We start from the raw sequence: 14,646 nt of genomic DNA, 5'->3' as shown, positions 1-14,646 counted from the left end.
AACAAAACTTAACTTCTTTCTGTCACATACAATATGGTGGTGACGTTGACGTACGAACCTGCGCCCAACGAGGCGTCTACGTATATGATGTCTATGTTCAGGGGCACCAAACCTGGAAGTCACAGGTCTAGTGCCCCTGGTGGCTAAAAGCTGCTTTAAGTTATGTCTTAAAAAAAAACATGCCGCTTCTAAAAAGTTTTTTAATTAATTGATTAATTAAATACTCACAATGTAAAATAAGTTTGTCACAATTTGTAAAAAATTCGAAACAGTTTCATTGGTAGTTTTGGAATTATAAAACAAAGTTTTAAGAATGACAGAATGAAAGCCTTTTCTTGAATGGGATATTTCAAATTAATGGAATAAAAAGAAAAATAATAAATTATTTGCAACCTAAAGACAAAAAAGCTAAATAGCAGAATGCTTCTCATACCTTTAATGTTTTCCTGTCATGCTTACAGATGTTCTGTGAACACCTTCTCATTACTTTGGCAGATAAGAAATTCTGCTTGGTTCTGGATCATTATTGGTGAAACTAATTAGGAGCCACTCCATAGCACCTAAAGAGGCATGCACGGCTCCTGAGTCACAGGTAGCAAACCCCTGGCCTAGTCAAAGTCCAGGCTTCAACCTGATTGAAAAGCTCTGGTGGGACGGGAGTTGAGCAGAAACCAATGTCGGTGAATCTGATTGAACTGAAGCAATAATGCAATAGATAAAATCTTAAACAAACTATCTCCCTCAAGTCTTTTGTCCTAAAGATGGTTCTACTAGTTAATGAATCATGGAGTGTGCTTAATTTTTTTAATCCTTTTTTTGTTCAATATATAAAAATTATGATGAGCATATGAATAATTTTACAACCCGGGACCAGATCAATTTTTATTATTCCCAGACATGTAAAATCTTGGAATTGAAAGAAGGTGTACTTTCTTTTCCCCATGACTGCACATTAGACAATCCACTACATTAGCCTGGTCTTAAGATTTGTTTCCTTGAGTTTCAGTCCTGAAGTCAGGAAAATGAAACTCCAGTCCTCCTTTTGCTTTCATTTTCTACAGTATATAAACTACATGTGTTTCCTGCCCTGTGGATAGCAAACAGAAGAGTCCACTCTCCACGTTCTGTCACTGGTAAGTAAGGACCAGTTCATTTTAAAACTTTGTTAACTGTGTTAAAGGAAAATGTGGCTGTAAGCTGAGCCTGAGCATTTTTTTTTTTTTTTGGATACTTCCGAATGAGCACTTTCAGGTCAGATCCTGAGATGAGGGAAGATGGAGGAAATGAGGTGTGCTGATGGCTGGTATACCCTCACTAATCTGATTTGTTCAGTGTGGTTGACTCTCGAGCCGGTGTGGGAAAATAGTTCTGGAAGACCTGAGGTTCCATCATAAAAATGACCTGGTGGGCAGAGTGGCATGTCCCGTGCTCCCCAGGTTTTCCACTCAGCCTCACAGTTCTGATACTTTAGCCTCACTGGCGACTCGGGGTCATTTCTGCTCAGTCATGCCTAGGTCTGCAACAACTTACAATACATTCCCTTTAACCGAGGTGAGTCAATGCAGCTATGAAATTGGCAGTGCGTTTTAATTTTTTATTTAAAAGAAAAATGCAGTAATTTTAAGGCTTTGCTCCAAATGTAGTGCATTGTGTGCGTGTATGTTTTTAACAAAATACGTCTAATTTAGTTAGACATCTGTGTTCTCTGTGTAAACCTAAACCATGCTTGTGTTTGTTAGGTTTCTGTTTCCTCTCTTAGCATCCGGAACCACAGCAGAAGCACACGGTCCAGTCTGTGGGGCTCTCTTCTCCAGATCATGCCTCACATGGCACTGTGCAAGTTTGGTAAGTTCTGAACAGATGGCTGAGAAATATAACGGTTATACTCAGACGTGACATCGTTTGTCGCGGCTCATCACTTGGTGGCGTTTAAAGTAAGGAGAACAAACTGAAAGTGGATGGTTTCATTTGGTGCTCATTTTCTCGGTCTCTCAGCTCCGCTGGTTCTGGTGGGAGTTGTGGTTTTTGCAGCAAGCAGAATCACGGGAGACCCTCTCTATGAGTGCCTCCAAGACACTGACTACAGCGAGCTCCTGGACATCGTGATGAAAGGTCTCCCTGCGGCCGGGACGCCTCGGCACGTGGCAGTCATCGGCGGGGGCATGGCTGGACTGACTGCTGCCAAGGTCTTAGAAGATGCAGGACATAAGGTTGTCTATCTGGGGGAACGGCCTGTTAAAGGGCAGGTAGGGTGACTGCGGATGATGTTCCCATGGTGATGAGTATGTTTCTTTATCTATGGATAAAAAAAAAAAGGTGACCATAATAGAAGCCAGTGAGCGTGTCGGAGGACGGGTAGAGACCTTTAGGAACAGAAGAGAAGGCTGGTATGCTGAAGTGGGAGCCATGAGGATCCCAAGCTTCCATAAGTGAGTAGCAACATGAGCGCTCCAATGCAGCAGGTGTGTACAGGTATTAATGCTGGCAATGGACCATTGTTAAATCAAAGTTTTCCTAGAGAGGAGCGATGCAGCTGTATTTATGAGTGCAAAAGCTTTTTCCCCTTAACTCTGACGTATTGTCCCTTTACAGGAATCCTCTCTTGTTTTTATTCTATAGATGAAAACAACCGCGCTAAGAGGAAGAATGAGAACATTTTTTAAGGAATACTGAAATGATAAATGTATGGTAAACAAACAACAACAAATCTGATCTATCAGGGTGTAATGAAACCCGGTTTTCTCCTTACATGGTTCAGAGAGGATTTAGCACGTTTCATAGTGACATTACTTACTAAACGCAGCAAAGGCCACCTCCAAGGGCCGTTGGTAAAGCTGAGACGACCCTCGCTGCTTCTGGGGGATTAAAGAGGGAACGCAGCAGCCAGGAGCTGCTAATCAGATGCACTTTATTAGCTGAGCATCACATAGCATGGGAGGCTGTGTTAAAGCAGGGCATTTTGCTGTTTTTATACAGTTTTTATTCAGGACCATTTCAATTAAATGTCATCCAGCACCTTAAGTTTAACCTGAACTGGAAGGTGCAAGCAGTGAGGCAGAAAAGCAAAACTCCCTACAGTGATCTGAGACACTGATCATCAGTCAGATAAATGACTGATGATTCATAAAATGAATAAAAGTGAATGAAGACAGCATTGAGCCATATAATTTAAAAAGGCTGTATTTTCTTTTCTTTTGTATAACAATATACTGTCTAATTAGTTAGATATGTCATTAGATATGCCATCTATTACCATTTTTTCACTGATTTTTCACTTTTTATAGACCTCAAAAGAATAAAGGAAAATCTCTCCAACATAGACATTATGAAAAGCTAACACAATATGGTTGTTTTTTTTTCACAGGATTCTGCTTTCCTTTATCTCCAAATTAAAAATTCCTCTGAATCACTTCATCCAAGACGACTTCAACACCTACTACTTGGTAAACGGAAGGCTGCACAAAACCTATGCTGTGGAGAATAACCCCAGTGTGCTCAACTACAGCCTGGATGAGAGGGAGAAGGGGAAATCAGCTGCTGAACTCTTCAGTCAGACACTCTGGAAGGTCTGTAGATGTTCACAGAACTGAAAATGGTCTTTGCTATGCTTGTTCTGGATACTTTGTTCAATGCATGTGTTGTAATCTGGGTCCAGGTGAGGGATGACCTTAAGGCACTTGGCTGCAGTGCCATGTTGACCAAATATGACTCCTATACAGTGAAGGTAAGACTTCAGTCAGTGCAGTGTTGGAATGGCAGAGGACACGGAGACTACAGTAACGGTCTGGGATCTGCAGGAATACTTGGTGAAGGAGGGCAACCTGAGCCGCGGTGCTTTGAGGATGATCGGCGACATCCTCAATGAAAACAGCCTCTTCTACACGTCCTTGATAGAGATGCTGTACATACAGGCGGACATCAATGACAACACAGAGTAAGAGATTCCTTAGAGTTGCAGCCTTCCAGGGTCCTGGTCCCAGGCAGTGGGAGAGTGAGCAAAAACTTGTTTAGAAAATTGAGTAACTGGGCAGGAGGGAGAAAATAAAAACAGTGTAGAAAAAGCTTGCAAGGTTCAGCTGTATAGAAAAATGGCCTTAGAGCTCACTGGGGGTCATCCTGCAAGGAGGAGAACTGGGTATCTGGGACTGTTAACAGCTGGCTGGGTTCAGGAGTCACTGGGTAGGACTGAATACATGCTGATCCATCAAGGATCAAAGTGAGGAAAACTGGAAGAGCTAAAGGGATGCAGTTCATTTCTTACTTTGTGCTTTTAGTCATTTAGTGCTTGAATCTTTCAGGTGTAAATAGAAGCTACCTTTTACAGGACATTTTGTCCAAACCATGCATCGATTATTCCCGCCTTGGGTTTGTAACGTCATAATTTGAAGGAATATTTTCACTGTAATCACAGTATTATCATTATAGTATTCTTCAACAGAGTTCTGCTCAGCTATTTTGGTTAAATCAGGGTTCATAAGTCTTCCATAATTGCACAAGTTTACCAAACTGGCAAAAAAAACAACAACACATGGATCAGAATCCCCATTAAAGAAACTAAGTGATATAAAGTCTTCATCTATGAATATTTGCAGCCACAATTTAATTACCTTGGAAGTTAATTAAATTGATGTACTTTGGTACATGAATATGAAACAATTTGAAGTGTAAAGTACGGCGCAGGGACATTTTGTTGTCTTTGGCCTCCAGTTGCAGTTCAGGAATGGTTCGAATATTTTCCATGAGCAGTGGTTAATGCAAATAGACATATTTTTTTAGAGCACGATTTTCACTCATATATTAAAAATTTCCTAAAATAGAAAATTCCACTTCTCATTTTCCAGTTTTTGCTTTCATTTTCCTTTCTGGGAGAATAGGTCCCCTAACATCCATGGACTTTTTCTTAAAATGCCGAGTTGAGCGCAGCAATCCATAGTGACACACATGGCAAATGCAAAAATATTATTTTTACATTTTTCTTTTGAAAATATAGATTTTCTGCGAATGCTGACAATTGGTTAAGGGGAATTGAGGGGAAGTAGGCAAGGACAATGTGACAGAGTGTGTAATGCAAAAGGGAATAATTGACCTGGAGCTGATCTGAAGGCTTTCAGATGATATAACAGCTACAAACATTCTGCATCTTACATCTGTTGATTTTACTTTAGGTGTGTCATTGTTTCCATACTAAGAACACAGTTGGCAGAACATTTCTTTATTGTTATTCAAAGCTCAACGAAGAAGAGCTTTTTATCAGACCTAGTAATAAACAGGCTGTTTAGGAAAACCACTGTGGACCAAACATGTATTTTAAAAACTGTGGGTAAAAAAAAATTTTTAAACCAAGAGTCATCTCGTTCAAGTTTAAGCTTAAAGGAGCAATTAGCAAGATATTTACTGTAAAATCAATCTAAATCATTATCATTTGTCACCTGGGATGGAAGGAATATTCCCTATAAACAATCAGTCCTCAATGTCTGTCAAGCTTTTATCCTTTCAAAGCTAGAGGTACATGCTTGTGTTTAGTTCCTGGTTCTTGAGCCAATCACATGAGAGTTCCCAGGGTGGCCAAAACAGAGCGCAGCATTTGGTATTCTGTTTTGGCAAAAGAGCAGCAGCCTGCTAACATGGAAGCCGGTAAGATAAGCAGACCAAAAACAGAACAGGATACAACATCACAGACCTGTCCTGTGTGAGTAAAAATTTAGTAGGGATTCACAGCAGCAACGGACCGTTGAGGAAACCGCATAGACTGTTGTCAGTGGCAGGCTGATGGCCTTTTCTAGATCTTCTCGTCTCTCTGGGCAAGCTGTTTATTCAATAATAACAACTTGCTTTGGCTGAATAGTCTTCACGCGTCATCTTGAATTTAGCTGCGCAGCATCCTCGTCTGTCTTGACTTGGCAGGCTGTATGAAACTCCATGAATGGGGGGGGGTTGTTGTTCTGATTTGAAACACCAGATGTCATTATTACTTATTGTTCCTTTTAATACTTTTGTTCTGTTCATGCATTCACAATCACCATTCCATGTATGTTCCATCTGTGTGAGCATGTTGGAGGCCTTAGAAAAGCTACAGATGGATGTAGAGTGGCTCTGCTAACTCAACATGCTCCTGCTTGAATGTCTGGGTTTACTTATGGTAAACCAAAGAGATCGTGATGAATTATTTCAAAAATATTTTCCACCTTTAATGTGACATTAATGGTCATGCTGTGCAATTATAGTGAAAAGCAAATAAATTTGCTGAAGGAAAAAAAATTAACAACTCGGTTGCACAAGTGTGCAAACTGTTAAACTAATACCTTATGGAAGGACTTTAATTTAGGTTCAGCATTCAGTCTTCTTTGGTGGGACAACTTATCCTGACCCCACATCTAAAGATGATCAGATTCTGTGACAGTGTGAGATGTCATTTTCACAACCCTACTCATCCATCTACACAAAATACCAGCAGCTGTTGTCCTTGTATGTAGAAGACAGCCAGTACTGGTGGGAGCTTCCTGCAGCTCCTGCAATGTTGCTGTCTGCAGCCATGACCAGTTACAGTCAACCTCTTTTCATCTTCTTAATTTTGGGGAAATGTCCAGTTTTTTAAATGTCTGTGTTTGATGTTCTTTTCTTCAATTCCTGGTGACTTCATTCTCTGTGCCATGGTCCTAATATAATGCTGTGGACTTTTTTCTGAACTTAAAGAAGACTGGGTGTAGAAACTAAACCAAAAGTTGCTTCCGCACAGGGTTAGTTCAGAGCCATGCGTAGTTGTGCAAACAGGTTGTTGGAGCTTTTTATTTTTTGCTTTTTCAGTTAAATGATGCTCGTATATGTCACATTGAGGTAAAGATTTTGAAATAGTCATTACTGGTTTTTTTTTACATCTCAATGACCAGGGCCTGTATTCACAAAGATTCTTAGCGTCCTCTCAGAAAGGTCCTAGCCAAAAAATACATGTCAATGAATTTTAGCTTAATAGTGAGAAATTTTTTATTTAGGTGTGGTTGACCCCGTTGCTAGATGTGGTTGACAGCTTCTAAGAGCTGTAATTGGTTGATGCAAGAAATAACAAATGGGCTCCTAGTAATGAATGGAGAGAAATGGACCAATCAGACTGGATTAAGAAATGTGTGACAAGATGATGAAACTTAGCAAAATGGAATAATTGTCACAGCATTAGAATATCCTCATCATTTTGATTTTCTGATTATGTTTACTCACCATACTGGTCATTTTACCACTTCATCTATTTGATATAATTGTGCTCTCACCTGTCAGCATTTCACTGTGTACAATACAGCAAATATTTTCTCATCACTTCTAAGCCTTTCCTCTATGTATATAGTGTCTATTATTGTATACTTCTAGAGTGTGTATTTATGTATATTTTTCAGTGACCTTTTCCGTTTCTTTGAAAACATTTATTATTAACAGCATTTTCTGTAAATAATATAACTATTCCTCTGTACCATATTCTTTGTACATTTCTCCACGTTTTTATTCATGATTATTCAGCATTTTCCCTATATTTATTTAATCTCAATAAAATTACCTTACCAGAGTCGCACCTTTAACCTCCCACTGAAACCAGTTAATGGATCATGACATTTAGCAGGGTTCACTCTAGTAATGATAATGGTGTAGAATGGTCCCTTCTGGGCAAAGAAAATTTGTAAATTTAAATATTACCTAAAGCATCTTTATAGCCCCAAAGCAGATTGGGACAAATGTCTTTCTACTAGCATGAGTATGTCTCTAGCAGGGTAGCTAATCTAGATCCAGCTCTCACTTCTGTGCTCCTTCAGGTTATTTAGCCATGCCACATACCCTGTTCTTGCCTCGTAGCTGACTTTGTCTGCTGGCTGGTGGTAGGTAGATGATACAGCTGACCTTGCAGGGATTATTTTAAATCTGTTCAAAGAACGAACATCACATTTGACAAAAAAACAAAACTGGGACAAGAAAAAACTGGTTTGTGGATTCAGTCTTTGCACGTGTAATCTAATAAAATGCTTCAAAGAAAACATTTATATAGACTTTGCTTCTGTGTAATTTCTTCAGGTACTTTGAAGTGACAGACGGTTTTGACCACCTCCCTACAGCTTTCTACCAAGTGCTAAACGCCACCATCCTGCTGAACTCCAAGGTGAAGCTCGTCGACCAAACAGGCGGGGCCAATGTGACTGTGACATACGAGGACAGGCGCGACGCTGGTTCTCTGTCAAACGTGACCGTGGACTACGCGCTCGTCACGGCTACAGCCAAGGCCACCCTCTTCATTGACTTCCACCCCCCGCTGTCCGGCGATAAGATGGAGGCCCTGCGCTCCGTTCATTATGCCAGCTCCACAAAGGTGGTGCTCAGCTTCAAGGAACGCTTCTGGGAGCAAGAGGGCATCAGAGGAGGGAAAAGCATCACCGACCGGCCCTCCCGCTTCATCTACTACCCCAGCCACAGTTTCCCAGGCACCACTGCAGGGGCCCTCCTGGCCTCCTACACCTGCTCTGATGACTCCACGCTCTTCCAGGGGATGAGTGAGGAGGATCTGATGGCTGTAGCTCTGGAAGACTTGGTGAAAATCCATGGGGAGTACATCCGACCGCTGTATACAGGGGGGCTGGTGAAGAAGTGGGGCCTGGACCCTCACAGTCTGGGAGCCTTTGCCCTGTTCACTCCGTACCAGCAGGGACACTACGCCCGAGAACTGTTCCAGAGGGATGGACGGGTGCACTTTGCTGGGGAGCACACAGCATTTCCTCATGGGTGGATTGAAACGGCTATGAAGTCGGCTCTCAGAGCAGCTAAGAACATCAACAGCTTGACTCTCTAGCTTCATGCCTGTTAAGGGTTTTCTTTTACAAGCTCGCCTTTTTAAAATGTGTCCGATATCTTGAGCCCCGGTCCGCTCTCCAACCTGATGTAATGTCTGTTTTATTGTGATCTAGAGATTGTTGTTGGTCTTAGTATTAATGGTTTGACATTTCTCCACTTGTACAAGCCAAGCATTTGATTCATTCACTCAAAATCAGTGGTGGTTCCTGCATGAATGGATTTCCTACCAAGCCCCTCCTTCTTTCGCCCTTCAACACCCATTTCCCTTTCCCAGCTGAATGTAGTTAAAAAATAACTCCCAGTCAGTCTAGCTAAAGGAAAAGAAGACATCTCAGGATAATTTCACGTAGATGCCTCTCCCTATGTGATCTGTGGGTGACAGCATACACACTGTTATCCTCCTATTTTATAACCAACAAGCAGGGGGTGCCTTCTCAATGCTCAGGCGCCAACTCCCTATCGGCTGTATCCAAAAAAGCTATAAAGATCTGTTCTTGGTGCAGCTGACAGAGCAGTTCTAATTTTAATATGGTGCTCATCAACCCCCTTTCTAATGCCACCCTGGGCAACTACCCATATCAAAAAAGGCCGCTGATCAAAATGAATTAATTGAACTGTCATGTCTAGTCAATTTTAAGCATTTTAATCAACATAATTGTAGCGTTAGTTAATAACAATTTTAGCTCAACTTGGAATATTTGCGAAGCAGGGAACATTATTATAAATTTCCATTTATTGAAATGTACTTATTATGAACATTTTTAATCAGTATTTGGCTCATTTCAGCCACTTCGTACTTCAGTAATTATGGCTTTTTTCCCCTCTAAACTGTACTTTATTTCAGTAACTTTAAATGAACATTTCTAAATTCAAACAAGGTTCTCAGGACAAACTCACATCTTCAACAGTTTTCATAAATAGATCCCCAGTGAACAGTAGTTAAGGAATCATGGTCATCATCTGTGACTCTTCTTTGCCAGCACTACACTATGAATTCTGTGTTGACTGACCTGAATAACTGACACCAAGTCATTCCCCTATGTTAATGTAGCAAATAAATGCATTACTTAACCTAGTTTTGAAGCAGCGGTAAAGTGCACTCATCATAGATACAGGTTTCATATTCCAAATGGTTTCAATTATTTAACTCGTTCTTTTTCTGTGATTGACAAAGTGCAACAAGCAACTCCAGTGAGCTTGTAAATAAAGACATTTAGATTGTGAATCTAAATGTCTCCATGTCCGGAAACCAACCAATTTAAATAGTTTGTGTTCAAAAATGAAGCCAGAGCTGTGCTCCAAAATGTGTTTGTTCTGTCTGCAACCTTACAAGGGCCAATTTTTCTACTGTTAGTTTGAACTTGTGTGGATTGAACATGTAACCCTTTAAATAGAAACAGTGACTGGTTACAAGCCTGAAGACATCTGTAATATTAATCAGATGACACGCCTCAGTTTTACATGTCCATACGGTCAAATATCCCCAATCTCTTCTAGGGGTGCAGTCGTTTAATCCAGGCCTGTTTCATTAGATTATTTTTTTAAGGATTCTGTTGAACCACAATTCAAAAGCAATGTCTTATTTTCATTTGTTCATTTTCAGTAAATGTTATTTATTTTTACTTTTGTCAGTTTCAAGTTATTTCAGTGACGATTGTGGAATTTTCTTTGATTAACAGAGGGGTGCCAACAGTTTTGTCCATGACTGTGTGCCAAGTTTATAAATCTTTAGCAATAACCTTGTTGGCACCATGTACTATTTTATGTCAGACATGTTTTGTATTTCAGTTCTTTTGGTTGATACAATATTAAAACCCAGACACGTCTTTGTAACCAGCTGCTCATGGCTTCTCTGCTAACATCTGTTTTCTGTGTAGATCAACCTGGTTCAGCCTTAGCTCCACAGCCTTGTCCTTTAAACAATTCACAGAAAAATGTAAAGAACTTTTGAAAAATAAACCCAAACTTTCCAATATTTGCCATTTGGCCCTTCACCATGTCAGCCTTAGTTAAGTCCCACTGGATTTTTCTAGGGACGCAGAGAGTTTGTTTCCCACAGGACGTTTGTAGTGGCCATGTATTGTCAGATCGTACCTGGACTAACAGATGATTTTAAATAATCTTCCATAACCTCCTGATAGCCAGCTGCAAGGAAATTGGCTGACTCTAACTAGTAATCTCTACCAGCAGAGGGTCACTCAGGTAGTTTGGCTGCATCAGGGGCCGTATCCATAATCAGGACCACAGCCAACTGAAATAGGGTGGAATATAAAATCTTCCAAAAGAAATAGATACCATTAAATTGAAATATACATGACAGTTTAACATGTTTCTAAAAACATAGGTCCTTAAAATAATGACAATTTCACGACCAGTTAAAATAAGCTGCTAAAACAGTATGGGTATCAAACTGTTTCTTTGCGGCTACTAAGTCAAAGGTTAAGGGAGCAAAAACGCTGAGAGACCTTTTAGGAGGAAGAATGAGCAAAAAATCCACTACCTCAAAATAAATGTGGCTTGATGGAAGCAAAAATAATTCTGGGCTGTTTAAGGCTTTTGGACCATACTCTGTCTCACAGCAGACATTTGGCTAGTTGTAGAAAAACACAATGACGCTGAAAATGTTATGGCTGGGGTTGAGTAGCACAGTCTAAAATAAAAATATTGCTAATGTAATTATTTCAATATGGAAATAAGCCGTTTAAATAAAAGACAGACGACATGAGTGAGACCATTCCTGTCTTCCAGTATTATTATTGAGCACTTACAGCATAATCAGAAAGTGTTACATCACAAACTAATACCTAAATCAATCTGCATAACAAACACAAAACAGCCCACAGTAACTAACTGAAAACGTGTTTTTAGGGAAAAACTGGACGAGAAGTCTGCCTGAATGAGATTTTACATGAAAACCTGCTCTGACGAACGACCCAAGATAATCTGGGAACGTTCTTGTCCAGCCAGAACCAGAACCCTGACTTATATCCAATTGAACATCCCTGGAAAAAACTAACTTTAAGTCAACCGGAAGGAGCACGGGAAGATCCGTGCAAACCCACGCTGGTACCTATTTTGTTTAAATGTCAACATTATTTATACATTTACAAACATGTCTGAAACTATGTTCTCAGTTTGTCATTGTGGACTAGTTTTTTACAAATTCTAAAAAAAAACTATAATCAGATCTGTTCTAGGATCGCTCTGAAACACAAAAGAACGTGGAGAGAAAAAAAAAATCAAAGGTGTGTTTATAGGTTCTGGTGGCACAATCTGCATCAAATAAACTGGAATATTTTCATGCTACATAGAAAATTCTGATGTAGCTTATACTATGTGGTTCTTTCAGCTGGAGACAGAAAAACAGCTCACAATATTTAAAGGTTTTAATATCTTATAAGACTGAAATCAGAGCTTTTTGCAGACCATGGACACTCCACAGATCTCCCTCCAGAACAGGTGGGATTCCACCGGTGAACATGTTTCAGTCTACTAACATCCCATCACATCCAGAAACATCAGGAGAATTCATCCCACATCTCCACCAGTCAAAAGCACACAGTCCTCCTCAGATCCTCTTCCATCCAACATGGCACAAAGCCCTTGGGTTACGTGCCGACAGTCCTCTCCCGCCAGGCCCAGGATCAGTGGGCGCCCTTCTGCACCATCTGTGTGAAGCGGTTAGTGATGGCCAAGGTGGTGTCGATGAACCTCTCCACGCAGTTCTGCAGGCACGTCTCAGTCCGGTAGTCCAGCTTGGAGCCCGGACTGTCCACACACTTGTCCCAGCACACGTCGGTGAAGGTGTGCACCTGGAATACACAGCAGCAGACAGTCAGAAGCTCGGAGGGACAACTCGGATCACGTTTGAATAGCAATAACACACAGACACGTAATCTAACACAACTCAGGGTCCAACACCACAGCAGCTCTATCCATGGTTCCCATATAAGCTGCTGGGTTGCAGCAGTAACCTGTCGAGCCTCATCCGGGGGTTGAGATGAGGCCTTCAGTACATTAAGCGTTAGCAGGGCCCACATGAAGCCTCAGTACAGTGTGGGACGTATAAAGGATTAAGTTTTGGTTCTTTAAGGACGCTTTAGTGTCTCCACAGGACAGCGCGGCCCCCTGCATGCGCTCTGTCTGCTGCAGGGAGACGACAGAACACCGTGTGGGTACGAACCTGAGCCTGAAACTGGGCCTTCTGCTGCTCTATGGCGATCATCTTCTGAAGCTCCGAGGCTTCCGCCTTCTCCGAGGCGCTGAGATTATCAAAGCTGTCCATGAGGGTCCTGCTAACCGACCGGAGTCCACAGAGCGAGCTGACGAGCCGCGGGGTAGCGGTGCACGGAGTGTCCTTCACCGGCGCGTGCCGCTCCGGCTCACATCCCCAGGAAGTCCCGACACAGCGCCGATCTACACGCCGCGCGGATGTTCCTCACACGCTGATGAGTCACATCCCACTACTATAAAACTCTGCGTCAAGACTGTGACGCAGGACGTTACGTTCACCAAGATCGTTGATGGTAAAAACACGTTTACTCTGGCCCTAAAAATATTCCGTTTGAAAACGTGAACGCTTCTTTTTCTATATCTGTGCGCAAACCTGCTGCTTTATTCCAGAGATACACATAGGTTGTATGTTTCTGTCAGTAGTTTCCTTATTTACTGTATGTCTTAATGCTCTGGTAATGATTATGCTCTGTTAATGGATTTTCAGACTTCCCACTTGTAATTACAAGGATTATCAATTAAGTTTGACAATAACATTGACCGACTGAATAAAACATCACCAGCATTAACACTGGTCTGTTGGGAAATTGTAGACTGGTAATGTCCACTAACATGGCATTACATCCCACCGATATGAATATTTCTAGTTTGAGTTTTTTTAAAACTGCTAAAGTCAGCAAAAAACAAAGTGTAGATCTGACTAGTTGTTAGCTTCTTCTATTCCAAGAATTGATTTAGATTTCCAACAAGCTCATGGTGAAATAACACCTTTGTGCTACAGGTAAGGGAACTATAATGACAACTGCCCAGAACTTCAATTTAAGAAATCCAGCCTAACCCTTTAACTAATATAGAATATCAACAGCTTGATTGTTATGTTTATGGTCCTTCTTTAGTAATGCTAGTTTAATGGCTTCTGATAATTACTGCAAATCAATCAAATAAATTGGTATCTGCTCCCTCTTTTTGGACTCTACTGAGTCTGAATTGAAATATTGCACTTTAGGGCATAACAAGTCTGGAAAATAACCTTTATTTAACAAATAACATAAGCCAGAACTGGGTCGTACATTTGAAACCGTGCTCAGGACTCCATGCATTCTCAGATCTGCTCAACCAAATTAACTCAAAACATTATTTTTCTTTTCTTTGTAAATACGTATGTGAATATCGCTATATCTATATTGAACTGTGTTGAATATGTGATTTGAAAATACACATTCCAAAAGCTTCAGAAAGTCACAAATGGATTTTGTACATTGGGACCTGTAAGCCTATTTGCTGACACAACTCAAGGAAGTCACCAATCAAAAATGGATTGGGTGACTAAAAAAAGTACTTAACCCATAGTTTGGTTTTTGCTGCAAAAACAGGAGCAATAACTATAGGCCTACTGTAAAGGGGCCCCGGAAGAGAAAGACATCAAAGAAATAAAATAAATTACATTTTCACATTTTCAAGCGCTTCTAGATAAGATAGCTTATGCTTCCCTTACTAATAAAAGCAGAATAAAGACTGAAACCTCTGCTTCACTTCCAAACCTTCAGGGACTTCACAGAAAAACATAAAGAATATACAATTTTCCTATAC

The 14,646-nt window shown here is 40.7% G+C and overlaps 2 protein-coding genes across 3 annotated transcripts; one reads left to right on the top strand and one right to left on the bottom strand.

Annotated features, from left to right (window-relative positions):
• Window positions 1-872: 872 nt before the first annotated feature.
• Window positions 873-10,656, top strand: il4i1 (interleukin 4 induced 1). 2 transcript variants are annotated; one of them, XM_021324622.2, is made up of 8 exons: window positions 873-1,133; window positions 1,740-1,845; window positions 1,996-2,210; window positions 2,317-2,429; window positions 3,365-3,566; window positions 3,656-3,724; window positions 3,798-3,934; window positions 8,053-10,656. In XM_021324622.2, exons 2-8 carry the CDS (start codon window positions 1,818-1,820, stop codon window positions 8,819-8,821), a joined length of 1,533 nt encoding a protein of 510 aa, XP_021180297.2. In that variant the 5' UTR covers window positions 873-1,133; window positions 1,740-1,817; the 3' UTR covers window positions 8,822-10,656. The 2 variants fall into 2 exon arrangements, with proteins under 2 accessions (XP_021180297.2, XP_021180296.2); XM_021324621.2 differs by lacking the exon at window positions 873-1,133 and adding an exon at window positions 1,168-1,551.
• Window positions 10,657-11,545: 889 nt separating this feature from the next.
• timm8b (translocase of inner mitochondrial membrane 8 homolog B (yeast)) lies at window positions 11,546-13,245 on the bottom strand. The gene is made up of 2 exons (XM_012878726.3): window positions 13,007-13,245; window positions 11,546-12,635 (listed from the first exon to the last, which is right to left on the bottom strand). Exons 1-2 carry the CDS (start codon window positions 13,106-13,108, stop codon window positions 12,468-12,470), a joined length of 270 nt encoding a protein of 89 aa, XP_012734180.1. The 5' UTR covers window positions 13,109-13,245; the 3' UTR covers window positions 11,546-12,467.
• Between the last annotated feature and the right edge of the window lie 1,401 nt (window positions 13,246-14,646).

The sequence above is a fragment of the Fundulus heteroclitus genome, chromosome 18 (genome assembly GCF_011125445.2).
Source record: "Fundulus heteroclitus isolate FHET01 chromosome 18, MU-UCD_Fhet_4.1, whole genome shotgun sequence".
In the NCBI taxonomy this organism is placed as follows: domain Eukaryota; kingdom Metazoa; phylum Chordata; class Actinopteri; order Cyprinodontiformes; family Fundulidae; genus Fundulus; species Fundulus heteroclitus.
This window is presented reverse-complemented; position numbering and strand designations above follow the sequence as displayed.